This window comes from Tursiops truncatus, chromosome 8 (genome assembly GCF_011762595.2).
Source record: "Tursiops truncatus isolate mTurTru1 chromosome 8, mTurTru1.mat.Y, whole genome shotgun sequence".
In the NCBI taxonomy this organism is placed as follows: domain Eukaryota; kingdom Metazoa; phylum Chordata; class Mammalia; order Artiodactyla; family Delphinidae; genus Tursiops; species Tursiops truncatus.
Window position 1 is genome coordinate 14,390,646 of NC_047041.1, and position 27,256 is coordinate 14,417,901.

A 27,256-nucleotide genomic window follows, 5' to 3' on the forward strand; every position below is an offset into this window, starting at 1 on the left:
AGGGAACTAAGATCCCACATGCTGCGGGGCAACTAAGCCCGTGCTCTAGAGCCTGTGCCCCACAACTAGAGAGCCTGTGTGCCGCAACTACTGAGGCCTGTGCGCTCTGGAGCCTGTGTACCACAACTAGAGAGAAGCCCTCACACTGCAATGAAGATCCTGTATGCCGCAACTAAGACCTGACGCAGCCAAATAAATTATTTTTTAAAAATAATAATAAATAAAATAAAATATCTTAAAAACAAAAAGAAGCAAGAGTTGCTTCACTGTGGTGACTTTTGTAAAAGTGAAGCTCAATAAAAGAGGCCAAAGGTTTTGGTAGAGTACTAACTGCTGGTGGAAAACAGGTTAGATCAGGTGGCCTGACAAATTCACTGTAAACAAAGATGATGAGGTGCCAAAATAGTAACAGAAGGGCATGCACCTGATTTGTCCCCACTGCTTGATGGCTGCAATGCTCCCAACCCTAGCCAGCCTTATGTCTGTTTATAGCCAGAAGGATGAGCGTTCTGTCACTCTATTCCTATACCACTCTATTCCCTTTTGAATTCCAAGAGTAATAGGTGCTGATTAGCAAAATTTCCCTCAACCACATACTTAAAAACTTTATTTTCTCATTTCCTATTTTTCCAACTCCTCACTCTCCATTCTCTCCTGCAATCTCTTAATCCAGGGTTTCCCATTCTCATCCTGTATTTTAGAAATCTGGGAAAGTTTTCAGAGATGGAGACTCAGAGCTGCCTATTTCTATCACATTAAAAAAGTCAGCATTACATGTATTTCTCCCTTGTTTCATCCATCACTTTGTCTACTACTCATGTGTCTTCCCCTGACCTCCTTTTTCTTTTTCTTCTTTTTTTAAAAATTTTTTAAGATTTATTTTTGGCTGTGTTGGGTCTTCGTTGCTGTGCGTGGGCTTTCTCTACCTGTGGTGAGCAGGGGCTACTCTTCGTTGTGGTGCGCAGGCTTCTCATCGCGGTGGCTTCTCTTGTTGCAGAGCATGGGCTCTAGGCGTGCAGGTTTCAGTAGTTGCAGCACGCAGGCTCAGTAGTTGTGGCTCACAGACTCCAGAGCACAGGCTCAGTAGTTGTGGTGCACGGGCTTAGTTGCTCCGCGACATGTAGGATCTTCCTGGACCAGAGCTTGAACCTGTGTCCCCTGCATTGGCAGGCAGATTCTTAACCACTGTGCCACCAGAGAAGTCCCCTGACCTCCTTTTTATCCAATCCTAATCAAAGAGTAAGGCCACAACTTAGCTACATATCTGAATACTTCTGAAATAAACAAAATAAAGGGAAAATATAAACATTTCTCCTTTCCTAAAAACAATAACACTATTATTCTTTTTGGAGGAAGGAGAAGGGGAGCAATTTCTGGCTTGTAAGATTGTGAATACCCTCAGAAGACTAATATATTTGAGAAACAGCATCCTACTTCTTTTAGTCCATATGTTACCTTATAGGAGAGAGGTAGACTTGATGTTAATTTTGGTCCCAGATGAGGAAAATCATTTTTCTGATTAGTAAGATATTATCCTAATTTTTTTCACATTAAGGTTAAGGATCAGATTTTCCTAGATGTCTGTTCTGAAAGCAGTAAGTTATGAAAGTTGGCCACTCTATGGAGTGAAAGAAGCGTTCTGCTTGAGATAGACTCTGAAGCACTTGGCTTAAGAACAAATCTCATTTATTTCTCTACAGGCCAAAAAGCTTTTATAATTCTTCCTTCAACAAATCTGCTTTCTACAGCTGCATGTGACTTGCTTTCCACACCTTCGCCTATAACCTCAGTTTCCTATGTTAAAACAAATTAGTATCCTGGTTAAGTATCTTTCACTAGGTCATGTTTAAAATAAAAGAGCTTCACAGCTTTGGGATCATGACTGGCATCTGTTACTCTGGAACCACCTGTCATCTGGTCTCTTCTTTATGCAGGGGATAGGACAGGGAGAAGAACCCAAAACAAAACAAACAACAAATGTGAACCAAAAAAACCCTTCTGCCCTAAACTTAAATTCTAGTTGCAATTAAGGACCCAAAGAATACTTAAGTTGGGAAGACCCCATTCTAGGTCATCTCATCTGCTGCTACTGGCTTGTCCACTTACCAGATTGCTGCTTCAGCTGCTCTTTTTGGATTGCTGCAAACTGCTTGGCATCAGCCAGGGAGCCAAAAAGAGCAGCAAATGGGTTACTTGAGATGTTGTTGTTATTCTCCTGGTCTGTCATTTCACTTTAAAGTATCCTCCATCCAGACCTAGGGGGAGGGGCTATAGAAAGGACAGGTATTAGACGCCGAAGGGCAGATAACACAACAGTTATGATATTATCATAGTTGTTTCTTCTCTCATTTCTTGAATACATTTTAAAAGGGTTTGGGTAAGACTTGCCAACTCCTATTCCAAGATTTAAGACAATTTTTGGCAAAATGGTTAAAAACCTACCAACTGGACAAGTTGACTTGATTTGGGGGTGGCTAAAACCAAAAAGCTTAAAAAATGTTCAGCTGGAATGCATTTATCTATTGACATGTTTCTATTTACTATACCTTTAAAAAATAGATTAAATAGAAAGAATTATTGTGTAACTTTTTTTTTTTTTTTTTTTTGCGGTACGCGGGGAAAGAATTATTGAAGTCAAAGAGGAAACTCAGCTACAAATTGTAACAACAATGTGGCACTTAAAAATAATATGACAAAAACTATGGATCTCCCATAAATCCCTAGGCTGGTCGACTAGTTCTCATTCACCACGAGCATAAGGTGGTGCTTGCACAGGCTTCTGTGACTTAAGAGTTGGAGCTGGGAATTCCTCAGCTACACAGAAACTAAATGTAAGTCTGTATGTCAGATGTGGAATTGCAAACCCGGACAGGAATCAGATTAGCAGCATATCGTGGGTTTTAAATCTATATTAAGCAATCTATCTCTACTTCTAGGCTTATGACTACTGATATTTTTTCCTCTAAAAACTAAATGGTCTTTGCTTAATTCTATATTTAACTTTCCCTATTTATCTGACTTTACAATACTGAAGAAATACAAATTCCTAATGTATAATATGAAATAGATATATACCTCAAAGGTATTTAAAGGAGCTGACTGAGCCTGCATTTGCACTCTTCTGATTACATTTCCTCATCCAAGCGCCAAGGGGACTCAGTGGCAAAACGGGATGAGCAGAGCTCCCTGAAAGGCTTTCTCCCCTTTCTGAAATTTTAAGGCCAAAGCACAGAAATACAACCCTGAAAAGGGTGAGAAGAGACAAAGGGTATGAATATTCTGCTTACAAGGATGCTGAACTGCTACAAGGACAGAGGCCTTAGAAGGAGTTGGGGTCAGGGACACAAATGTGGGAGAAAAAAAAGAACGTTCGGTCTACCTTTAATTAATTGAGTTAAGACTCCTTACAGAATCCTATTAACAAAAGCTAATGCAAGTCAGAAAAGTTACCCTTATTTTTTGGAGGAAGAGAGACTATCACTTTTTGACACTTCTGAGGCATCTCTACCAGTTGCTTCATGCTCCTCTGTCGTGCTTTCTGCATAAGAGCTAATGGCTACTGAGCTGTAATGACTCAGGCAGACAGTCTAATCTCGTCTCAGCATGGTGCTGGGCTTTACTGCTTCAAGGAACTGAACTGGTAGATGTTGCTCTATGTATTTTACTTTCTACTATGTATAGTTTAGTTGAGCTTAATAATGCAGAAAAGAAAGACAGCATATTTAGTGTTGGAATTAACCATCCTTGAGAGGTCTTTCCTCCCATTTAAACATTGCATAAGCTTAATTATTACCCCTAATTCATGTAGAGGCACCAAGAATTGTGTCACTGTTAGCTGACCACCACCCTACCTCTATTCTAAGGTACCCAGAGAAATGCAAAAAGTGTAGTGAGCTCTAGTTATTTTTCTGTCTGCAAAATATCAACCTCTTTTTTCAACATGACACCCACATTTTTCTTTTGGGGATCCAACCCATTCCTGGCCCATGTGTACAGAAGGGGATGACCTTACCCATTAGCTCTAGAAATGGGCAGATGAATCTGGCCTGGCCCACAAGAATACAGTATTCTCTGCCCAAAGTGACTGATTCAGGAGTGGCCACAAGACCCTAGCAAGGCCTAACAGAATCAATGAACACCAGCTATAGGCCTTTGGCTAAATCTACAGAAAAGGGGACTCTTTTTTCCTGCTTGGGTTGTTAGGCTAGTAAGATAGGAAACTGGAGTTGCCATCTTTCTACCATCTAGAGAAGGCCTAGCCTAAAACTAAGCCAACTTGTAGGAAGAGAGATGTGAGATGGAAAGAGTCTTCTCAGTTATAAAAAAGCCAGCAGATTTCCCTACATTGTGGAAGCCAATACAACTGAAAAGAGTGCAGATTAGTACAAAGGAAATGCATCACTTGTACCATCAATGCAGAAAGGAAGTGAGTTGAAAGCTAACAATCAGAACATAGGACACAGGCTCTTAAGACTACAAAGAGAGATAAAGAGGATTTATCATCACAAACGGCATTATTTCCTCCTTTCAATAATATACTGTTGCAGTATATAAAGCTAGCTTCCCACTACGTTTTACCTATATTAACAGGATGTATAACTTTCTACCCTGTATTCCTAATGTAGATCTTCTATCTTACTAGAAGGTAAGCAATTCGAACACAGGTTCATATCTGATTATTTTTTTCTTCTGTACCTGGCATAGTCCGTAATCATAAAATCCCAAACAAATATGTATTGAATGATTCAATCTTACATGTAATTACTCCTGACCTTCTTGTAATCAATAGCAGCACCCATAATCCTACTTCAAGGTAAGGGTTTTACTGTTTGTCCTGGGTTGCAGTGGAAGGTCAAACTATTGGGCCAGACACTTGTGGCTCTTTGATATCTCAGAACGTGAAGAATAGAGAATGGAAATAAATCTCTGTTGTCATCTATGCTGTCTTTTTGAAAAACAAAAAGGGCTTTGCCGACCTCACTAAGCTCAACTTTCTCATATGTACTTAAAATCTATTTGAAGTAATAGTGCAAAAACTATTTTCATAGAAAAATAGCTAACACTGTGCAACCAGGAAAATTTTACAGGAAAAAGGAGGACTGATCACTTGATGGGAACCTTTGTGGAGATGTCAGTTTAGATTTGTTCAATGATCACACAAATGTAAAAAAAGTACCCACTCCAAAAGAAAGGTCTGATAAAATGGAACCTTGATATTTTGTTTAGTATTCAATGTCATCAGGAATTTATAATCTCCTACTTTCAACTGCCATACAAAGATAAAGTACTATCCTGTTGTCAGCCTTTGGCAAATAACCAATCAATATAACCACCAATCCTTAGATGTTTTTGGATTTGATTTTTAAAAGACGTCCTCTTTATTTATTTATTTACTTTTGGCTGCACGGCTTACAGGATCTTAGTTCTCCGACCAGCGATTGAACCTGAGCCCTCTGCAGTGAAAGCACCGTGGTCCTAACCACTGGACCGCCAGGGAATTCCCCAAATATGTCCCCTTTAAAAACACGTTTCCCTCTTTTTTTTTTTTTTTGCGGTACGCGGGCCTCTCACTGCTGTGGCCTCTCCCGCCGCGGAGCACAGGCTCCGGACGCGCAGGCTCCGGACGCGCAGGCTCAGTGGCCATGGCTCATGGGCCCAGCCACTCTGCGGCATGTGGGATCTTCCCGGACCGGGGCATGAACCCGTGTCCCCTGCATCGGCAGGCGGACTCTCAACCACTGCGCCACCAGGGAAGCCCCATGTTTCCCTCTTATACGTATGCTGCAAGACTCTACATTTATAAATGGTGTCTATCTCCAGTCCTACAAAATCCTCTCACCCTCCCCTGATTCACTCTTTTGTTTATAAAGAGTACTGCTAATCCCTTAAGGGGCACTGTCAGCTTTTAAAGAGGTGAGCACATAAACGTTTTAACATCAGATTTGGTATTCCTTTTAAACAGAAATACTTGGAATACTTCACAAAACTAGGATTGTCAAAATCAAGCTTTAGGGTTTCCCTGGTGGCGCAGTGGTTGAGAATCTGCCTATCAATGCAGGGGACATGGGTTCGAGCCCTGGTCTGGGAGGATCCCGCATGCCACGGAGCAACTAAGCCCATGCGCTTCAACTACTGAGTTTGTATTCTAGAGCCCGTGAGCCACAACTACTGAGCCCGTGCACCTAGATCCCGTGCTCCACAACAGGGGAGGCCACTGCAATGAGAGGCCCGCGCACTGCAGCGAAGAGTAGCCACCACTCGCCACAACTAGAGGAAGCCCACGTGCAGCAATGAGGACCCAATGCAGCCCAAAATGAAATAAATAAGTCTATTAAAAAATCAAGCTTTATTAAATTATACTCCATAAGGTCTCTTTCCTGGTGAGTAATACATAGATCAAACCAAAAAAAGGAATTTAAAAAATGTTTTCATTGTTACACGTTCACGCCTTCGTTGTGGCTACAGATCCTTCCATCACATCAGCAAGCTAGAAGGATCTCATCAAGTCGTAAAGCACACAGCATCCCTTCCTGGGCCCCATTTTATCTCAGGACGGCTCGCATGTGAGACCAAAACAGACCAAGGCAGTGAGACTAAACATATCCTTGTTCTGGGAGTGAAAAACTGAATCCAAAGAGAAGACCCATCAAGTATAAGCTCCTGAGCTCTGGTTACTCAATTTTAGAAATGTCTTCTAAACCCAACTGCTGAGGGAGCAAGAAGCAGAGTGCCGGGGGAGTTTTGAGTGGTGAACTGATCACTTGCCTTTAGAAATATCAACACCTTGCCATACGGATTCGACTGGTTTGACTACTGCGACTCGTGCTTAATTTTCTCTTCTTTTGCACCTAGCTATTTGTTGTCTACTCTTTATATTTTGTCCCTCCAGGTTCCATAAGGGATTCGCGGCACAGAGGGAGACCCACCCACTCGGGGCACGTTCTAGAGAAAGAAAACCAAAGATAATGCAAGGCCAGGATTCGGCCTTTTCCAGGAGGGAAATGGCAAAGAGGGGCAGAGATGCCAGTAGCTGGAGCACTGTAAGGGGTTCCCACGGCAGACAGGGTCGAAGTTCATGAAGGAGAGAGACAGTGTTTAGGAAAGCACAGGAGAGGGCATTTGGAGGAGGTAAGAGTGCAGACGTTTGGACTGGCATTCGACTAGGAGAAAAAAAATCCCATTGGAGACTCAACGATCCCCTCCCCTCCAGCTATATCCTCTCTTACCAGAGCCTGAGGGCCAGCAGCGACGACGCGACAGAATCTCAGCGGCCGAAGCGTTCCCACTTCCGACTCAGCACCGCAACCGGAGCTAACGTCATGACAAGGCGCCGGGCCTTGTGGAATCTCATCTGGGCGCCGGAAGCTGGGTGTGTCGCCCTGCGCTAGAAGAAGGCGCGCAAACATCCCCACTGCGCATGCGCTAACTGGCTTGGGCGGGGCGGAAGTGGCCGGAAGTGGATTTGGGGTTGGATTGGGGGCGGGTCAGGTTGAGTTGGGAGCGGATTGTGGTGGAGCTCAGCGGCATACGCGGCTCTCGGAAATCCATGTATCAGCAGCACGTATGAGTTGGTGAACCCTGGCACTGCTAAGGCCTCCGTGGACTTACGCTGATTGTCCCACCGATCTTAGACCTTTTTGAAACAGCTTCTGTAACTCTTCATAGATAATTATTATCTATGAAGCAATAACAGTAGCATTAACAATAACTGAAACTTGTGAACTGTTATTAGGTACCCGGAAATGTGTTAAGATATGCTTTGATTGGAGTGCAGTTTTCTTATTTGTAAAGTGAAGACGAGTACATCCTAAAGGTTACTTTGAGGTACACAAAGGCAAAGGAAGCAGCATACTTTTCAAGCATGCAAGTGAAAAGACAATTCATAGAGTGACAGAAAAAATTTGTAACTCACATATCTGATAAAAAGTTAATATTCAGTTATATAAAAAGCCTATAACTCAACAACAAAAAACCTAAACAGCTTGATTAAAGAATGGACAATGGGCTTGAATAAGCATTTCTCTATAGAAGATATACAAATGGCCAATAAGCACATGAAAAGAAGCTCAATGTCACTAATCATTAGGGAAGTGCAAATTAAGACCACAGTGAAATACCACCTCATACCCATTAGGAAGGTGATTATGAAAAAAAACAGAAGATAAGTCTTGGTGAGGATGTGGAGAGATAGGAACCCTTGTGCATTGCTGATGGGAATGTAAAATAGTGGAGCACTTTGGGAAAAGAGTTTGGTGGTTCCTCAAAAAGTTAAACAGAATTATCATATGATGCAGCAATTCCACTTCTGGGTAAATACTCCAAAGAATTGAAAGCAGGGACTCAAACAGATACTTGTACACCACTGTTCATAGCAGTATCGTTTGTAATAGGTGAAAGGTGGAAACAACCCAGAATGTCTATTGACGGGTAAATGGACAAACAAAATGTGGCATATACATACACATCATTATTAAGCCTTAAAAAGGCTTAATTTTGATACTTGCTATGAACCCTGAGAATATTATGCCAAGTGAAATAAGCCAGACACAAAAGGACAAATATTGTATGACTTCACTTATATGTGGTACCCAGAGTAGGCAAATTCAGAGACAGAAAGTAAAAAAGAGGTTACCAGGGGTGGGGTGAGGGAGGAATGGGGAGTTATTGTTTAATGGGTAAAGTGTTTCTTCAGGATAATAAAAAATTCTGAAAATGAGAGTGGTGATGGTTGCACAACATTGTGAATGTACTTAATGCCACTGAATAGTATACTGTAACATACACAGACACACACACCAAATGTTGAGCAATCTTAGAGTGCCTATTATGTTCCAGCATTGTTCAAGCTCCTGAAGCTACAGAAGTAGAAAAAAAATACAACTTTTCCTGGAGCTTACAATCTGGTGAGTGTGGAGTGGTAATGTAGCATTTAAAATTAATGTGCACAAGGTGGATTATTCAATAAATACTTCCAGAATAAGTGGGTAGCTATGGATTTAAACGTTAGTCAATATATTAGACCTTTACACTAAAATTAATTCAAGGTGGATCAAAGATTTAAATATATAAAGTGAAACCAGGAAAATGCTATAGGACTTAATGGGAGAAGTTTTGTAAAAGAATAATCTAAGCCATAAAAGAACAGTGAATTCTACTACAGTCAAATATTTGTAAAATGTGTATAGAAAACCAACCATAAGTAAAGTCAAAATCTAAATAACAACACTGGAAAAATATTTGCAACTAATGCCACAAACAAAAGATCTATTTTCCCAAATATGTAAAGGGTTGTTGCAAGTCAATAAGAAGAAGATCAGGGGCTTCCCTGGTGGCGCAGTGGTTAAGAATCTGCCTGCCAATGCAGGGGACCTGGGTTCAATCCCTGGTCTGGGAAGATCCCACATGCCACGGAGCAACTAAGTCCGTGTGCCACAACTACTGAAGCCCGTGCACCCTAGAGCCTGTGCGCTACAATTACTGAGTTCACTCGCCACAACTACTGAAGCCCGCACACTCTAGGGCCCGCATGCTGCAACTACTGAGCCCACGTGCTGCAACTACTGAAGCCCATGCACCTAGAGCCTGTGCTCCGCAACAAGAGAAGCCACTGCAATGAGAAACACGTGCACCGCAACGAAGACCCAATGCAGCCAATAAATAAATAAATAAATAAATAAATAAATAAATAAATAAATAACACTTAGAGAAGGGGTTATATTCTAAACACCAAGAGTAACAGTAAAAAAAAAAAAAAAATCAAAGGATATGAGCCTGTATTTCATGAGAAGGAAAAACAAATGGTTAGGAAAATGCAGATTAAAATTAAGCTGAGATGCCATTTTTAACTTATCAGATTGGCAAAGTTCAAAAAATTTAATAGTACACTGTTAGATTGTGTATGGAACAGTAGACACTCTTGTTAGGATTATGTATTGGTCCAACCTCAATGAAGTGCAATTTGGCAATATTTAATTAAATTACAGGTGCAAATACATTATGGTCCTACAATTCCATTTATTTGTATTTGTTACAAATAGTCTTAATGTTCAAAATGACATTTATTGTTAGAAATAAAACTGTAAAAACAAGACATATGAGAAATCTTTGTGGCCTTGGGTTTGGCAAGGATTTCTTAGACATGACACCAAAAGCACAATCCATTAAAAAAAATGGATAAAACAGACTTCAGCAAAATTAAAAACTCTTGCACTTCAAAAGACACCACTAAGAAAATGAAAAGACAAGTCACAGACTGGTAGATATATTTGCAAATCATGTAGCTGATAAAAGACTTGTATTCAAAAATATATAAGAACTTTTACAGTTCAATAGTAAGAAGAAAAACAACTCAATTAAAAAAAAGAGTTTTGAACACACGCTTCACTAAAGATATGATAAGCATAGCTAATAAGCACATGAAAAGATGTTCAACATCGTTAGTCGTTAGGGAATGCAAATTAAAGCCACAATAAGACACTATTTTACATCTACTAGAATGGCTATACTAAAAAAGATAGTAACAAATATTTGTGAAGTTGTGGAGAAACAGGAACCTCATTCATCCATCGCCGGTGGGAATGTAAAATGGAACAGCCAGTTTGGCAAACTGGCAGTTTCTTAAAATGTTATACATAAATTTACCATACAACCCAGCAATTCTTCACTCCTAGACATCAACCCAGACAAATGAAAACATATGTCCACACGAAGACTTGTACGAGAATGTCCAGAGCAGCATATTGTATGACTCCATTTATCCAGAAAAGGCAAATCTAAAGAGATAGAAAAGAGATTAGTGATTGCCTGGCATTGAGGGTGGGAACAAGGAGTGACTGCAAAGAGCACAAGAGATCTTAAGAGACTGATGGAAATATTCTAAATCTGGATTATGGTGATGGTTGTACAACTGGGTAAATTTGCTAAAAATTACCGAGAACAGGTGAAGTCACTTAAAATGAGTGAATTTTATGTAAATTATACCTCAATACAATTTTAAAAAACGACATTTATACAGTCATTGTGGCATTGTAAGAGCAAAAGAACAAACTTAAATTTCCATCAGTAGAGGACTGGTTAAATAAATTATAGGGGATCTGTACAAAGTGGCTGCATAAAAAAAAAAGAGCTCCTTTATATATTGGTATGAAGTGATCTTCAGGTTTTATTAGGTGAGAAGTGCAAGATGTATAGTATGATAACATTTGTGTGAAAAATAGGGGAAGGAAGAATAATGTGTACTTAAGAGTTTGCTTGGGGACCTCCCTGGTGGCACAGTGGTTAAGAATCTGCCTGCCAATGCAGGGGACATGGGTTCCATCCCTGGTCCGGGAAGATTCCACATGCCGCAGAAAAACTAAGCCCGTGTGCCACAACTGCTGAGCCCATGTGCCACAACTACTGAAGCCCGTGCGCCTAGAGCTCATGCTCCACAACAAGAGAAGCTACTGCAGTGAGAAGCCAGCGCATTGCAGTGAAGAGTAGCCCCCACTTGCTGCAACTAGAGAAAGCCCACGTGCAGCAATGAAGACCCAACGCAGCTAAAACCAAACCAAACAAAAAATCACGATGCATTTATCATCCATAAAAAAAAAAAGAATTTGCTTATGTATGCCTAGAATACCTCCGATATATAATACTTTAAATATCTTGTAAAGCTATGTAAGAAACTAGTATTATTGTTTGCCTCTGTAGAAGGCAACTGGGTGGCTGGAGAGGGAGGTGGAGGGCGACCTTTCACTGCATATTAGAACCATGTGAATTATGACTTATAAAGAAAGTAAATAAAAATGCAAACTTAAAAGAATGGTATTCAAATAAAGGAGGTTATTTGACCTTTTCGTTTTTCTTTTACAGAAAAATTACTTCCAATAGGTGGCGCTCCTGAAACACCATACAAGTTTTACTTTACTTTTTTTTTTTTTGAGAAAAACCCGAATTTGCTCTGATGGCCTTTCCTGTCCATTTGTCACCTTTGGGAATCTTGAGTCTAGATTTAGGGTTGAAAACCTCTACTAGGATTGCTCCAAAATGTATTGCTCTGTTTCTGAGAACTGGATAGAAGGGAAAACACCTGGATTAAAAAAGAAAAATTGTAACTGGTTCAGAAAACCAAATAATGCTTGGGCCCTGTTTTACTGACTGAAATTTCTGGTTGATTGAATTAGAACTTCTGATTGATTGCTTGGGTGATTAGAAGGTTAATATAGGTTCAGTGATTCTTAACTAAGGGCGACTTTGCATCCCGTGGGGATACTTGCAATATCTGGAGATATTTTTGTTGTCACAGCTGGGGAGTACTACTGGCATCTGGTGGACAGAGGCGAGGGATGCTGCTAAAAATCCTACAATGCACAGGAGAGTCATCCCCCTCCCCCCAAGGAATTATCAATCAATCCTCCCTACCCCCCATCCTTATAGCTGCTTGGGGAAAGGAGATAAACTTGGCAGTAGTTGGGAAGGCAGGTAGTGCAAAGGCACTTTCTTAGAATTGGTGTAGAGAGACACACCTACTCTGAGTTCTGGGCTCAATTCTTCCTCAAATGGTTTCCTTGAAGGTGGCTGTATTGGTCATCTTCCCTTTCCTTAAGGGGCTAAAAAGGATAGTACAGTCATAATCATTTTCCATCGTCCTCTATGAATTAATTTGATGCATATTTATTTTCTAATTAAAAAAATTTTTAGCTTTCACTCTAAATGTCTTTATTTTTTTCACCTTTCTTCATATATATATACTTAAAAATTTTTTTATTGGAGTATAGTTGATTTACAATGTTGTGTTCGTTTCAGGTATACAGCAAAGTGAATCTATTATACATATACATATATCCACTCTTTTTTTAAAAAAAACTTTTTTTAAGATTCTTTTCCCATATAGATCATTACAGAGTATTGAGTAGAATTCCCTGTGCTATACAGCAGGTTCTTATTAGTTATCTACTTTATATATAGTAGTGTGTATATGTCAATCCCAATCTCCCTATTTATCCCTCCCTGCCCTTACCCCCTGGTAACCATAAGTTTGTTTTCTATTGATGCATACTTATTGAGTGCTTTTTATGTTCAAGGCTTTGGAGTGGTTTCTTCATGGTCCTGGGGGTGGGAGAGGACAAGAATGGAGGCTCTGTATCTAGTTCCTCTGTGTGTTCTTCAACTTTTTGTCACTAGACCCTGATCTCAGTCTCTCTCAACCCTTCTCTTTATTTCGTCCATTCTACCCAAAGGGATAACAATGCCATCGTCTGGTATGTCCTAAGCAGTTTCTTCCAAATAACTTGCCCCCCCATTCCAAAATTTTACAACTACTAACTAGCAATGTCTCTTTCACTTCACATTCCATTACCTGATAGAGCTGGTCATTGGACAACAGTGTCTGCTTGTCTGAAGCTGCACAAAAAATAAACAAAATGTACATATACACAAGATAGAATAAATAATATACTGGGATATATTCACCCAATGGAGTACCGAATAGCAATAAGAATTAGTGAAATACATCTACATATAACACTATGGATAGATGTCACAAGCATATTGTTGAGTAAAAGAAGCCACACACAAGAGTACTTACTGTATGAGTCTATTTACGTAGGCAACAAAAACAGGCAAAATGAATCAATGTTGTTAGAAGTCAGGATAGTGGTCGCTTTTGGGACTAAGCGGAGGCTGGAAGTGACCACAAGTGTTAATTCTCTTTCTTAAACTGGGTGCTGGATTCATGTGTGTGTTTGCTTTGTTAGAAAAGCTTTTTGAGCTGTGTGTATGTGATTCATGCCCTTTTCTGTATGTAGGTTTTACTTCAAGGAAGAGTTTTTTAAAAAGCACAGAGGACAAATCAGAGAGAGTTGGATCTTGAGATAGGCAAATACGCTGTGAAAACACCAAGTGTCCTTTTCTCCTGCCTACAGAACCAGAGCCCCACCCAGTCGTGCTCATCAGTGACACGTGCCAACCCAGTCTTTTCTATTGGTTCTATTTTGGTAGGAAGAAGGCTAAGGGTCCCAGGTGGTCTTACCCCTCAGCTAAGAGCATTCTTTTACCTCTTGACTGGCGAACTCCTTCCTGTCCAGCAATGTAGTAGACCCCAACAGCAAGGAGGAAAATGCTGATGATTTCAGCGAAGATAAAGCCAGACACAGTGGCTAAATTCAGCTCAATGCAGTTCTGACACACTGTGGGGAAAGGGAAGGATAAGCCTCCTTCGAGGTGTGAAAGTTGTTCTGGATTTTTTTCTCCTGAGATAATACCTCTGTCTAGGGCAGAAGACTGTTCTCTCTGTGGGTGGTATGGCAAGGGAATTGCCTGGGAAGATCCTTGGGCTGAGAACTCAATGCTTTTTGATGTTCCTCTGTCCCCCAGGAGTCCTGGGGGAGCCCATGTAGTATTAGTCCCAGCAACTATTGAAATGTAAGGAAGACCAGATCCCATTCTCCATGCTCAACTGCCTTCTACATTCCTGTTACTTACCTGGTAGTCTCCCCTGTCTCCCTCACCTGCCCTAACTCACTTTATATAAACTGCTGACTGCTCCAATCTGTGGGGCCTACCCAAAAGTGAGTCAGGCTTTACAACACAGGCTATGTTTTTTCAAGAATTTGGGGGAGCTACTTTGTTAAATTCAAAAAGAAGTAAGTTGAGGGACTTCCCTGGTGGTCCAGTGGTTAAGTCTCCATGCTCCCAATTCAGGGGGCCAGAGTTTGATCCCTGGTCAGGGAATTAGATCCTGCATGCTGCAACTAAAAGATCCCACATGCCACAACTAAAGATCCCCCATGCCTCAATGAAAATCCCGCGTGCCGCAACTAAGACCCGGCGCAGCCAAATAAATAAATTAAAAAAAAAATTATGTTGAGATTAAGAAAACTGGCTCTTACTTCACTGGTTAGCATCTATTTCCACACTCACCCCAGACAAGAAGCTCACCAGAGCAGCAAGTACTGGTTAATTTCACACAAGCAAACCAAAGGGGATACTTACTTCTATAATATACTTGGAGTGGTTTTGAACGGTTCTTTGATCCTTGACACCAATATATCCCTCGAGGGTCCTTGGTACTACTTCCAAGATTCCAAGTCTTTTTACTTGTGTTTACAGGACTTATTTCCACCTCATCTTTAAACCATCTGATAACATTTTCATTCATGTCACAAGTCAGAATTACTGAACCATCTTCTTGATTGTCATCCACTTTTACTGAAAAAGGAAATGTCTGTTAAGATCTTGCCTCTGAAATTCTCCCTGTCCCAGGGCATCAGGAGACCATGACAGTACTGCTTCTTAAGCTTTAATGTGCACATGAATCACATGGGGTCTAGTTAGAATTTCAGGTTTTATTCAATAGTTCTGGGGAGGGACTGAGATTCTGCATTTCTAACATGCTCCCAGGTGATGCCAATGCTGTTGGTTCATAGGTTGTGCTTTGAGTAGTGCCTAGCTGCTAGGGTCCTCTTTCTCCTCCAAGAACCAGAAAACTAATTGTTTAGCTACAGGAAAGCTGCCAGGGAGGTCAAGGCTGGCCACTGATTTGGTTGACACTGGGGAGGTTTGCTGTCTATCCTTCATCATCCCATCCCTTCTTAGCTCTTCACTTGCTCCTATAGGACTACTGTTGTGGGAAGCCATACTTCCATGAATTTCCTCAGAGGTTGATGATAGAAAGAAGCCATTTCCCCTACCTTCATTCAACTGTGCCATAGTACCTGTAGAGACAGAAGAGAGACAGAGGATCAGCTGGGCATGGAGTCATTCAGATCCCCTGATGTATCATTTCCATGGTCATTTGAGGCCAACATGGAGAGCAAGAGCCTAATTCATGCGAGTGACAGTATCTATACCTATTTCTTTGGATTGTTGCCTAAATCACCAAACCGAATTTAGGGTGTTGTATAGCAAAGAGTTTGTCTGGTCTTTCTCCTGGGTTGCTGGGAGGGAGTTTCTCAACCCGTGGAATTTCATGAATGACAGGATTGCCTTTGTGATTCTTCGTGGGCCCTTGGATCACACATGAGTTTATGCTAATGAGATGACTCAGGAGGGGACTGGTCAAGACCAAACATGTGATTGGAGAATTGGGGCTTTGAGCCCTAGGAGGGGGAGGAGGACTGGAGATTGAGTTCAGTCACACGACCAGTGATTCAATCAATCATGCCTATGTAATGAAACCCCAATAAAAACTCATTCATACTTCCTAGTTGGTGAATATATCAATGTGCCAGGAGGGTGATGTATTTTAATTCCTGAAGGAGAGGGCATGGAAGCTCTGTGTTCAGGACCCTCCCAGACCTCACCCTATGTGTCTCTTCATTTGGATAGATCTGATTTTATTTCTTGTAAGAAAACTGTAGTAGTAAGGATAGGGCTTTCCGGAGTTCTGTGAGTTGTTCTAGCAAATTCTGAGGGGGTTCTTGGGAACCCTCCAGATTTGTAGGCAGTTCGTTAGAAGTGTGGGTAGTCTGAGGATCCCTGAACTTGTGCCTAGCTTTTAAAGTGAGGGCAGTCGTTTTGGGGACTGAGCCCTTAACCTTGAGGTTTGACACTAACTCTGGACGGTTAGCATTGCAGAACTGTATCGCAGTATCCGTAAGGGTATTGCCTGTACAGTGTGGAATGCTCTTCTCCTTTAGCAGCTAAAGCCCTGGCAAAGACTGGGTGTGCACTAGCTAAAGCCATTTAGAGCTGAGTTACTTCTAAAACCTTCAGCCTTGGTGATCCATTTTTTGTGGAAACCCTGAATGTCCCCGAAGAGTTAGCTATTAAATAGCCCTCAAATCTGTCTCAAAACTCAGAGTAGTAGAGTTGCATGGTAGACATACTATAGAGAACCAACACTGGAGTTCAGTTCAATTGGATTTAATCCAAACACTTACCACTGTTATATGTCTGAGTAGCGAGTAATGAGTAACGAGTGTGGAAGAAAAGGGTGGTGATACAAATAACTAGTTGTCGCTTCTGAAGAGTTTACAATGAAGTGGGAAAAAAATAAACACAAATGTAATACATGTAATAGTACTTGTAAATTATCATTTAGTATTTGTATAAATGCATATGGAAAGGGGTAGAAACTATTGATTTTGACCAAGGGTGAGGGGACAGGGAAAGCTTGACAGAGAAGATGGCATTTGGTTCTGCCTTGAAGAATGAGTAAGAATTCACCAGACAGAGAAAGAGTTTCCAGGTAGAAAGAATAGCTGAACAAAGATACAGACTTGGAAAAGGACAAAAGAGGTAGTTTGGCTAGAGGTAGAGTTTGTTATGGGGAGAGATGGGGGCATAGATCAAAGTGTGATGGAAACAGTTGGAAGGAGTCAACAGTCTTAGAACTTCATATAGGGGTGAACTGTTTATGAATAGTTCACCCAGCACAGTGCCTGGAACATGGTAGGAACTTTATATATTTCGAATGAATGTATGAGTGAATAAATGGGTAAATGAAGATAAAGAAAAGCAAGACAAAGAGTTAAGCAGATTTCTAACTAGCTCTTCTCCCCATCCACCTGATCACCATGGGAGGAAAAAAGAGTCCCCTCATTCTAACTCTGATTCAAAACTCCCCATATCTCCTCCCTCTTGCGTCTCCCTCCCACCCTCCCTATCCCACCCCTCTAGGTGGTCCCAAAGCACCGAGCTGATATCCCTGTGCTATGCAGCTGCTTCCCACTAGCGATCTATTTTACATTTGGTAGTATGTATACAGACTTAAACTTTTGAATATATTCTTATATCAGTGGACGTCTCTTTAGCATTTCATACTCATGGTGATTTTCTCCTTCTGGAAGCTCTCTACTCCCTTGGTTTCTATGGAATAGCACTCATCCGATTATTTCAGCTCTTGGATCATTCCCTTATCTCTTTACTGACATGTTTGTTCTCTAACTATTCCTTAAAGGTGGTATCCTCACAGTTCTATCCTCAGCCTCCTCTTCCTCACACCTCTCATAGTTCTTGCGTGATTTCAACGACTTTCAATGTGGAGAGGATCACCTCTAGTCAGGATTCCAGGCATCGGCCCAGTTCATCCACTTCCTATTGTATTTCCAACTGAATATTCGTTCAGGCAACCTACATTGAACCTTACACTCAATCTGGCAACGTTGAAACTTATCTCTTCAATTAGACTATGAGCTAATTGGAGCAGAAGGTTTTTATTCACCTTTATACCCTTCTAGCCTAACACGTAATAGGATCTCACACGTATTTGTTGACCAGCTGACCAACAGAGTGAGTGAATGCTTCATAGGTCTACTCCTAACCCCAGCTCTGAGTTAAGGAACACATACCTTTTCTCTTCAGATTCGTGGCCTGTGCCCTTTGGGCTACATTCAAACCTAAGATGGTGGCATCCGGATTCTCTCTCAAGCCAGTAAAGTCATCTGTTTTGATTTCTTAAGAGACAAGGACTCCATCTCTCCCATGGAACATGGCTTCTCTTTAGCAGAGAGCAGTGAGAAGCTTCATTTTTGCCCTTCCTTCTCTGAACTTTAGGATGACAGCTCGAGGTTAGGGGATCCAAATATTTTTGCCCCCTGTTATGGCTTCTTCCCTTGAGCCCTTCTCCAGACTGTCAGACCCCCTAGCGGGCCCTTACCTTGAAGAAGAGTGACAGCCAGGATGAGGCCAGCCAGACGCTTCCCCTGCTCCATAGCAGCCTCTGTTCTTCTCCCGCAGAAGCACTGAGCAGCCCCTAGCAGCCAGCCAGCCAGCCTGTGCTAGCGTATAGCCTGGCTCCGCCCAGCATCCTTAAGGCTGGGGCCCCTGTGAGAAGGCAAGAACCCGGAGCCTCCACCCTCTGCTTCAAGTGTGGGCAGTGGGTGGGGGCAGGGCTCAGGAGGGCTGCAGGTGCACATACCTCTGGCTTTTCAGTTAAGGAGAGGAGCGTGGGTGGTGGAGGGGAGGGAGCGTGAGGGAGTGCTGGATTCCCATCTCAGAGACTCAGCTTGTACGGAAAGCCACCTTGGGTGCTGGGCAGGAGGGTGCCTGGGCCGCTTTCTTTTTATGAGGGGAAGATAAACGTTTCTGCCACCACTTGTTACTTGGGTCTCAGCCAGCTGTTGCCTGTTGCTAGCTGTTGTTGTTAGAACTAGTGAATTTAGGTGGGAACTCTTAGGTGCTTGGGGCTGGAACTCTGAACAGAAAGCCACCTCAGTCCAGGGATTTTTTTTCACTGCTCTCTTGAGATGAGATCATCAGAGTGGTGCCTGCCTGGAAAGGAATAGGTAGGACGATTCCACCAAGACAGACCATACATTTCCAAGGACTAGGGTCGGCTGTGTTCCCAGGACCTCAGGCCCCTCAGCCGGTCAGCCAGTGAATTGAGAAAAATGTACGGAGCTCTCACCATGTGCCACGCACAGGCCAGGTGCTGGTGATACAGAAGTGAGCAAGACATGTACGCTCTCTACCCTCAGATAAATTACAGTCTAACTGAGACAGTGTAGGCAGTTTGGGATTTCCATAGCCCAGAGGAAAAAAGTCCATTTGTCTCCTGGGGAGACTCAATTGTGCTGCGAATTAATCATATTGTTATTAATAACTCTCTCTCTTATTGAGAACATATGAAGTGTCAGGTACCATGGAAACATTCCATTCGAATTCTTCTCATGGTACTGAGGGAATCAGGCTCTGAAGAATTCTGTGACTGGCTCAGACCCAGCAGGTAGGCAGTATTGGAGCCAGGATGTAAATCTCGTTAGAGGGCTCCCAAAGCTCAAACTCCCAGTGGTAAGAAGCTACTTAGGGGCTTCCCTGGTGGCGCAGTGGTTGGGAGTCCGCCTGCCGATGCAGGGGACGCGGATTCGTGCCCCGGTCCGGGAGGATCCCACATGGCGCGGAGCGGCTGGGCCCGTGAGCCATGGCCGCTGAGCCTGCGCGTCCGGAGCCTGTGCTCCGCAACGGGAGAGGCCACAGCAGTGAGAGGCCCGCGTACCGCAAAACAAAACAAAACAAAACAAAAAAAAAAACAGAAAAAAAAGAAGAAGAAAAAAAAAAAGCAGCTACTTAGTGTGGTGTCCCAGGCGGCCCAAGGAGGACCTCGGGTAGGGTCCCAAGAAAGACCAGGAAAGGGAGGAACCTAGCTGATATGGCTTCTGGGATGCGGTTCACAGCTTGTCTCAAGGGTTTTGAGAGGTGGCAGTTTTTAGGTGGTGAGTAAATGTAGTGATGTTTGCTGACAGGAACTCAGAATTCCTTGTTTTTCATCAGTGACTCAAGAAAGGACACCCTGAATCTCCTTTTACTTCCTAGAAGTCCAGGCAACCTTTTCCATATCCTCTGCTTCCCCCTTCTACCCCTCCCCCACCCTCCATGCTCTGAGAAAGAGCGATTTGCACCTGCTTCCTTCCTACCCCACCCCCAGCCTACCTCTACCCTGGCAGCCTCCCATCACCAACAGCAGAGAGCAGAGAAATAGGCGTCTTCTAGTGCCTCCACCACCCTTTACTTTTTCCGGGTACACATGAGTCAGTTGGGGGAAGGCAGCTTTCACCTTGGCTGATAGTTCTGTGACTTGGGTCTGTCTTCTGGATGAATTCTGCTGGAAGATGGAACACAGAAGTTTTCTGTCTGGCCTGATACTGGCTGCCCTTCTCTCCCAAGGTAAGGCTTCTCTGGGTGGATGGGGGCATCTTGGAGAAGGGACCTAAGAGCGACATTACCACCTGGAATGTGGTCCACTCGGAAGTCCTTCTCAATGCTAGCTTCAATTCACCAGGCAGCGTTGTCAAGGAGGGCCATGTTGGGACGTAGCACAGGGTCTGGGACGCACAGGCTCTTGGCTTTGACTGAATCCAGCTAGGGGTGCATCTTTGCCTTGAATGTCTCTCTGAAGACCTTAGGCCAGAGATCTGTAGGAAGTGTTGCAGTATGTGTGTGCCTTAGCCTAGGGCTGGTAATGGGAGCACTGTTCCTTCTAGGGCAGAGAGCCTTTGGGATCCAGGACTCTTGGTCATTTGGCCATCATGATGTCACCACCTGGGGCCATGGCCCAGCACTCAGGGGAATGCTTTAAGAGAAAAGTTAAATTGAGGCTGAGCAGGAGGGAGGGCAGATTTGGGGTAGTAGAATGACCCACTCATCCACGTTTGTCTGGTTTTAAAACTGATACTCTCATGTCCCAGGTATTCTCTCAATCCCAGTCAAACTGGGATGAATGGTTACCCTAGTAGTCAGCTTCTTTGGGACATCCAGGATTTCCATTGGAAACGGATCCCCAAGGAATACATGACTCTGTGATGTGGAGCATCTGATGTACATGTATCTCCCTGAGAATACATGCATTTTCTCCTGACCTGCTACAGAGGCACGAGAAATGGCTCGTCGGGGGGTTTTCTAGAGGATGCTCTTCTAACCAAATTGGTTACTGACCATGAATCTCAGGAAGAATGTAGATTCCACTTTTTCCTGGGATTGGAGATATAGATTCCAGTGCCTCTGTGGGCTGTGGAGATGCTCTCAGTCACAGCAGTTCAGTGGATCTAGAAAGGTGCTGTTCGTACCTCCAACCCTTAAACTCCCCACAAGACTTGACCTGTGTGGAGCCCCAAGAACAGATTCAATAAAAAATTATTTTCCTGTCCCTCTCCTCCTAAGCAAGGGTGGAACAACTAAAAATCTTTACATGGGATTTGCCCTAGGTCCCCTTTTGGACCACTGGGATGGTAATTCATATTAGCTTCTCTCCTACCCGCAGCCATCATTGGCCATAGGAAAGGCTTTAGTAGTACCATTCCCTTGGTAGTGGTTGGGGCAAGGGTGAGGCGAGGGGGCAGAAGATGAGAAGTTGACGTGGGAGGGTTGCAGGTGGATGGGAAGTAGAATTAGAAGGTTTCTTGGAGAAAAAAATGAGGACATCTCCAATCGAGGACCATTCTTCTGCCTTTCCATATCTCTTGGGTGTTTTAGCAGTCTGGGCTCCCCTCCTACTTCTAATCAGTGGTCTGAACACATTTCCAGGAAGGTTCTTGGATCGACCCAACTCCATGTTTTCCTCTTTTGCTCCATGTCCATCAGGGCCTGTCCTCTGTTTGGATTGTATCCTCATGTCCTTCTTGGTCCCTGCAGTTTGTGGGGAGCCTATTGAAGCACTTCTCTTGTGACTTCCGTCTCTCTCACTAGAAACCATGAACTATTCTAGACTTGGAAATTGGTCCTTCTTAAGTATGAGCCTCAGCAGAACAAGCAGTCTGGTGCAGACCAAAGAGCTGGCTCCAATTGTGGTATTTTTTCCCTTAGTGAGCCCCTTCGATATCTCTGTGGAGGAACTTGAGGACAGAGTGTTTTTGCGATGCAATGAGAGTATCACGTGGCTAGAAGGAACGGTAGGAAAACTGGCTGTAGACAATAAAACTATGGACTTGGGAAAACGCAGCCTGGACCCACGAGGACTGTATGTGTGCAATAAGGCAGATGGACAAACCAGCAAAACACCTACTCTGCAAGTATACTATCGAAGTATGTGCTTCCAAGACCCTTTGCGTTGGAATGGATGGGGCCTCTGGATATGAGAACTTTCTAGGTGTAGGGAGCTCTGGTGTACCAGTCTGTGCTCTCAACAAACTGGGTTGTTCTCGTAATGGTATGAGCCAGATTTTGGAGCCCTGAGTGGGAAATAGCTTAATGGCAAAAGAACAATAGGGACCTTGTGACCCAAGCAGTAGGGGCTTGGTTGGGAGAGTGGTTGGCCTACTGCCTTGTTTAAGTTCCTACAAAGCTGAGACAACTTCTTGGCTCTCCTCAGGGATTTCTTGGGTTGAAGGTTAGAGGTAGATGTATCAAGGCTCTCAGCAGGACTTTTTCCAAGTTTGGGTCTTGGCGTGAGAGATCCTGGGGCTGACCTAAGAGGCAGAGATGGTTCCCTGATCTTGAAGACCCTCCACCTCTCCTTTGGCCTCCCTTCCCCCACAGTGTGCCAGAACTGTGTGGAGCTGGACTCAGCCACCCTGGCAGGCATCGTCATCACTGACATCATTGCCACTGTGCTCCTTGCTTTGGGTATCTACTGCTTTGCTGGACACGAGACTGGAAGGCTCTCCAGGGGTAAGTGGAAGGGACAGAACATGTGTGTGTTGTGGCTGTGAATGTGGGTATGAGTGTGTACCTGCTAAGGAACGGGGCTGGAGGTGGGTTGTGTCTCACCTGGGAGTCACTATTGCAATCTCCTAAGGCCTCCTACAACTGGTTGCTGACAGAACTTAGGTGCCCATGTAGCTCATGCAGACTTCCAAGGGTGTGACCAATGCTGGTCCCCCTGCAGCATTCATGGGGTCTCCCTGTCCCATCTCCTAGGCCCTTGTTGACTCTCTTTCCCTGGTTCTTCTAGTTGCTGACACTCAAGTTTTGTTGGGGAATGACCAGCTCTATCAGGTGAGCCCTGAGGGGAAAAAGATGAGAATGGGGGGAGGAGTGAGTGGGGATGGAGAGCCTGATACTAGGTTTAATGTGTATGTGTGTGAAGATCCTAGTGGGGAATCTGTCACTGGGGGGTCTGGAATGGCCAGGAATGATCTCTCATCTCTGGGGTCTGCTGGGGTTCTCCCTGGGACAGTTCTGACACTGCCTCACTGTTTCTCCTTCTCATCTCTTAGCCCCTTCGAGATCGGAATGATGCTCAGTACAGTCATCTTGGTGAGAACTGGGCTCGGAACAAGTGAACCTGAGGCTGGTGGCTTCTAGGCTCATTGGTTATCGACTGGACCTTCTCTCCTTGCTCAGCCAAGAAAGCTGTCCTCCTTCACTCAGCAGGCGCCTGGACTTTTGAAGGCTCCTGGACAAGGCATGGGAGTGGCCCTGACCTGACTGGGCCCTTGCCCTCCCCTGCCCATCTGTGTCCTTCTTTCATCACTTCCCTCCTCTGCCCCACATGGACCGTGTGATGGGCCGTCTCCCACCGTATCTTGACCCACTGGTGTTTCTGTCCTGGTGGGCTCCCTGGGTGCAGGATCGGCCCCACCACACTCTCTTGGCTCCAGTCCCCTATTACAACCCTTCTACGGCTTTGATTTCCTCACCACAGTGGAGGGCGGGCTGCTGTGTTTAGGGACACAGCCACTCAGAAGTTTCCATGACATCATGAGCGGAGGTGGCAGAGACATCAAAGGCCCTGAGGATCACTTCTTATCAAGGCTCCGAGAGTGTGTATGACAAAGTCCCATTTCTGCTAAGGGGCTGGCCTTGGCTTCATGACTCCTGTGGAGGGGTAGCCACTACCTACAAGGAGGTCTCAGCCAGGGCCCCTTCAGTACCCTTTTCCCCTGTATAGAAGGTACCATTCTATTTTCTTTCCTCAGAACCTGTCCCTGCCCCACCCCTGCCTTCTGCATAGTAAACTGGCATCAGAAACTCTTCATCAATGAAAACATACTATCCTTCTCCACACACTTGGAAAGCTGGAGTCTGAGACTGGGTGGGGAATTAGGATATTTTCAATAGATGGCATCTTTGGCCATTGGGTTAGTGGTGGTTCTGAAACTTTGGGATTTATTTAAAAAATACACACTTGGGTCCCACTTGGGGACACTCTTGGGTCCCCAGGTGATTCTGAAGCAGCCTCAATTCAGAGAATCTCTGGTTTAGAGGAAGAATTGAGGCCACTTACTCTTTTGTGTCCTTTACGCCCATGCCTGTCTACCATGTGTGGGAACCCCTCTTTTTTTTCTCTGCGTAAGAGTAATTCAATAAACTTCAGAACAGTTTAATGAGAGATGGACTTTTTTTTTTTTAAAGATTTTTTTGATGTGAACCATTTTTAAAGTCTTTATTGAATTTGTTATAATATTGCTTCTGTTTCATGTTTTGGTTTTTTGGCTGCGAGGCATGTGGGGTCTTAGCTCCCCAACCAGGGATCGAACCCACACCCCCTGCATTGGAAAGCAAAGTTTTAACCACTGGACCACCAGGAAAGTCCCCAAGAGTGGGAGTTTCTTAGACCAGGGTTCCCAAAGGAGAAAATTATTAGCAACCACACAGCCAGAGGTCTGGATGATTCTGCCCACTATCTCCTCAAGATACACACAGACCCTAACTTTGTTAGAGACAGAATGAACTTCCAATTTACACATGCTTCATTCATGGTTATGATTCATTCCTACCCTTTATACCCTACTGCTGCAGTCCTCCTAGCCCTAGATCCAATTTTCACACTGGATCCCTCCACCTTGGGCAACTCTTCCACGGCTTGCATTGCAGCAATACTTGTGTCCTTCCCATGCCCTGCACACTTCCTTTGACCCTGTGCTCCTCATATACCCTTATGTCCCCCTCTACAGCTCACCAGTTCTCAAAATTCACTGCACATTGGAATCTCCTGGGGAGCTTTCAAAGTACTGATGCCTGGGTGACACCCCTAGAGATGCTGATTATACTGGGTTGGAACATCAGGACTTTTCAAACTGCCTAAGCTGATTCTAATGTGAAGCCAAGGATGAGAAACACTGACCTTCACCTGAGCCCTTCTGGAAACTTGGGTCCCTTCAGCTCTCTTTTTTTTTGTGCTTTTAAAACACAGCTTTACTGAAGTAAACTGACATGAATAAACTGCATATATTTAACGTGTAAAATTTGATAAGTTTTGGCATATGTATACACTTGTGAAACATCACCAAGATTGATAAGTATGAACTTACCCAATACCCTGGACAGTTTCCTTGTGCCTCTTTGCATGCAACCTCTTCCTTATCCTCTCATCTTCTAGGCAACCACTGATCGGCTTTCTGTCATTATAGATTAGTTTCCATTTATCTAGAGTTTTAAATAAGTGAAATAATATAATATGTACCCTTTTCTGGTCTGGCTCCTTACACCCAGCATAATTATTTTGAGATTCATCCATCCCTTTGCATCTATGAATAGTTCATTCCTTTCTAATGTTCAGTAGTACTCCATTGTATGGATATACCACAAGTTGTTTATCCATTCACCCCTTGATTGTCTTTTGAGTGTTTCCTGGTTTTGACTATTACAAATTAAGTTGCTATGAACATTCATACATAAATCATTATACAAGTCATACACTCATATACAAGGACATACACTCTTATCTCTATTGGATAAATACTCAGGAGTGGAATGGCTGGGATACAACTTTTAAAGAAAGTAGTCTGGCTATTCTAGGTTCTTTGCAGTCCCGTATGAATTGCCTTCTCAGTTACTACAAAATGCCTGCTGAGATTTTGATCAGAATTGCATTGAATTTATAGATCAGTTTGGAGAGAACTGACATCCTAATGATATTGAGTCTTCCAGTCCATGAACATGTCTTTTGTCAGATTTATCCCTAGGTGCTTTACTATATTTTTGATGATAGTGTTTATGTTATTTAAAATTTTTTGATTTCCAGTAGTTCCTTGAAATTGTATAGGAATACAATTACTTTTTGTATATTGATCTTCTATCCTGAAAACTTCCTAAACCCATTTATTAATTCAGTAGCTTTTTTTTTTGTAGATCCCATTGGATACTCCATATATTTGATCATGGTGTTTGTGAATAAAGACAGTTTTTTATTTCTAGCTTTTCCATTTCCAACCTGGATCTGTTTTACTTCCATTTCTTGGCTCATTGTACTACTAGAACCTCCAGTACAATGTTGAGTAGAAGTGGAGAAAGGACAGCCTTGCCTTATTTGTGTTTTTGTTTGTTTGTTTTAAAGTTCTGGGTCCATTCTAAATATTTATTTATTTGGCTGTGCCGGCTCTTAGTTGCAGCACGTGGGATCTTTAGTTGCGGCATGTGAACTCTTAGTTGTGGCATGTGGGATCTAGTTCCCTGACCAGGGATTGAACCCAGGTCCCCTGCATTGGGAGCGTGGAGTCTTAACCACTGGACCGCCAGGGAAGTCCTGCCTTATTAGTGATCTTAGGGGGAAAGCATTGTTTTTCATCATTAAATATGATGTAGGCTGTATGTTTTTCTTAGATGCCCTCTAACAGGTTGAGGTCATTCCCTTCTCTGTCCAGTTTGCTGAGAATTTTAAACAAAAATAGTTGTTGAGGATTGTCAAGTGCTTCTTCTGTATCCATTGAGATGATTATATGGTTTTACTTTTTTTGTCTGTTAATATGGTAAATTACATTGATGGCATGATCTGTTAACCCAATCCTGCATTCCTGAAAAAAACTGTACTTGGTCATTATGTATTTTTTTTGTGTGTGTATATTATTAGATTAAATTCGCTAAAATTTTGTGAAGCTTATTTTTTTTTTTTGGCTGTGTTGGGTCTTCGTTGCTGTGCACGGGCTTTCTCTAGTTGCGGCGAGCGGGGGCCACTCTT

General features: G+C 43.1%; 3 protein-coding genes across 4 annotated transcripts in view; 1 reads left to right on the plus strand and 2 right to left on the minus strand.

The window, feature by feature from the left end:
* The window catches only part of UBE4A (ubiquitination factor E4A), a 34,038-nt gene extending 26,689 nt beyond the window's left edge, over positions 1–7,349 (minus strand). The window contains exons 1-2 of the mRNA XM_019941804.3: positions 7,227–7,349; positions 2,107–2,268 (exon numbers count right to left, since the gene is read on the minus strand). Of these exons, the coding sequence (XP_019797363.1) occupies positions 2,107–2,227 (121 nt within the window). The 5' untranslated portion in view covers positions 2,228–2,268; positions 7,227–7,349. The remainder of the gene's footprint in view (positions 1–2,106; positions 2,269–7,226) is intronic.
* A 3,390-nt stretch (positions 7,350–10,739) lies between these two features.
* CD3G (CD3 gamma subunit of T-cell receptor complex) lies at positions 10,740–18,710 on the minus strand. Of its 2 annotated transcripts, none has more exons than XM_033862003.2 (7): positions 18,581–18,710; positions 15,672–15,695; positions 14,974–15,189; positions 14,037–14,168; positions 13,340–13,383; positions 12,511–12,590; positions 10,740–10,772 (listed from the first exon to the last, which is right to left on the minus strand). In XM_033862003.2, exons 1-6 carry the CDS (start codon positions 18,633–18,635, stop codon positions 12,525–12,527), a joined length of 537 nt encoding a protein of 178 aa, XP_033717894.1. In that variant the 5' UTR covers positions 18,636–18,710; the 3' UTR covers positions 10,740–10,772; positions 12,511–12,524. The 2 variants fall into 2 exon arrangements, with proteins under 2 accessions (XP_033717894.1, XP_019797579.1); XM_019942020.3 differs by having other exon boundaries at positions 12,507–12,590.
* Positions 18,711–20,430: 1,720 nt separating this feature from the next.
* CD3D (CD3 delta subunit of T-cell receptor complex) lies at positions 20,431–24,688 on the plus strand. The gene is made up of 5 exons (XM_004314171.4): positions 20,431–20,586; positions 22,222–22,440; positions 22,894–23,025; positions 23,309–23,352; positions 23,574–24,688. The coding sequence occupies exons 1-5, from the start codon at positions 20,532–20,534 to the stop codon at positions 23,637–23,639; spliced, it is 516 nt and encodes a 171-aa protein (XP_004314219.2). The 5' UTR covers positions 20,431–20,531; the 3' UTR covers positions 23,640–24,688.
* Positions 24,689–27,256: the final 2,568 nt, after the last annotated feature.

Excerpts from the sequence above, each read along its gene's own strand:
- CD3G (XM_033862003.2), bottom strand. The coding sequence starts at position 18,635 with ATGGAGCAGGGGAAGCGTCTGGCTGGCCTCATCCTGGCTGTCACTCTT. Across the intron at positions 15,190-15,671 it reads TATGGCACAGTTGAATGAAG|TAAAAGTGGATGACAATCAA; the intron begins GTAGGGGAAATG and ends TTCCTTTTTCAG. Across the intron at positions 14,169-14,973 it reads ACTCCAAGTATATTATAGAA|TGTGTCAGAACTGCATTGAG; the intron begins GTAAGTATCCCC and ends CTTTCCCCACAG.
- CD3D (XM_004314171.4), top strand. The coding sequence starts at position 20,532 with ATGGAACACAGAAGTTTTCTGTCTGGCCTGATACTGGCTGCCCTTCTC. Across the intron at positions 22,441-22,893 it reads TCTGCAAGTATACTATCGAA|TGTGCCAGAACTGTGTGGAG; the intron begins GTATGTGCTTCC and ends CTTCCCCCACAG. Across the intron at positions 23,026-23,308 it reads GACTGGAAGGCTCTCCAGGG|TTGCTGACACTCAAGTTTTG; the intron begins GTAAGTGGAAGG and ends TGGTTCTTCTAG.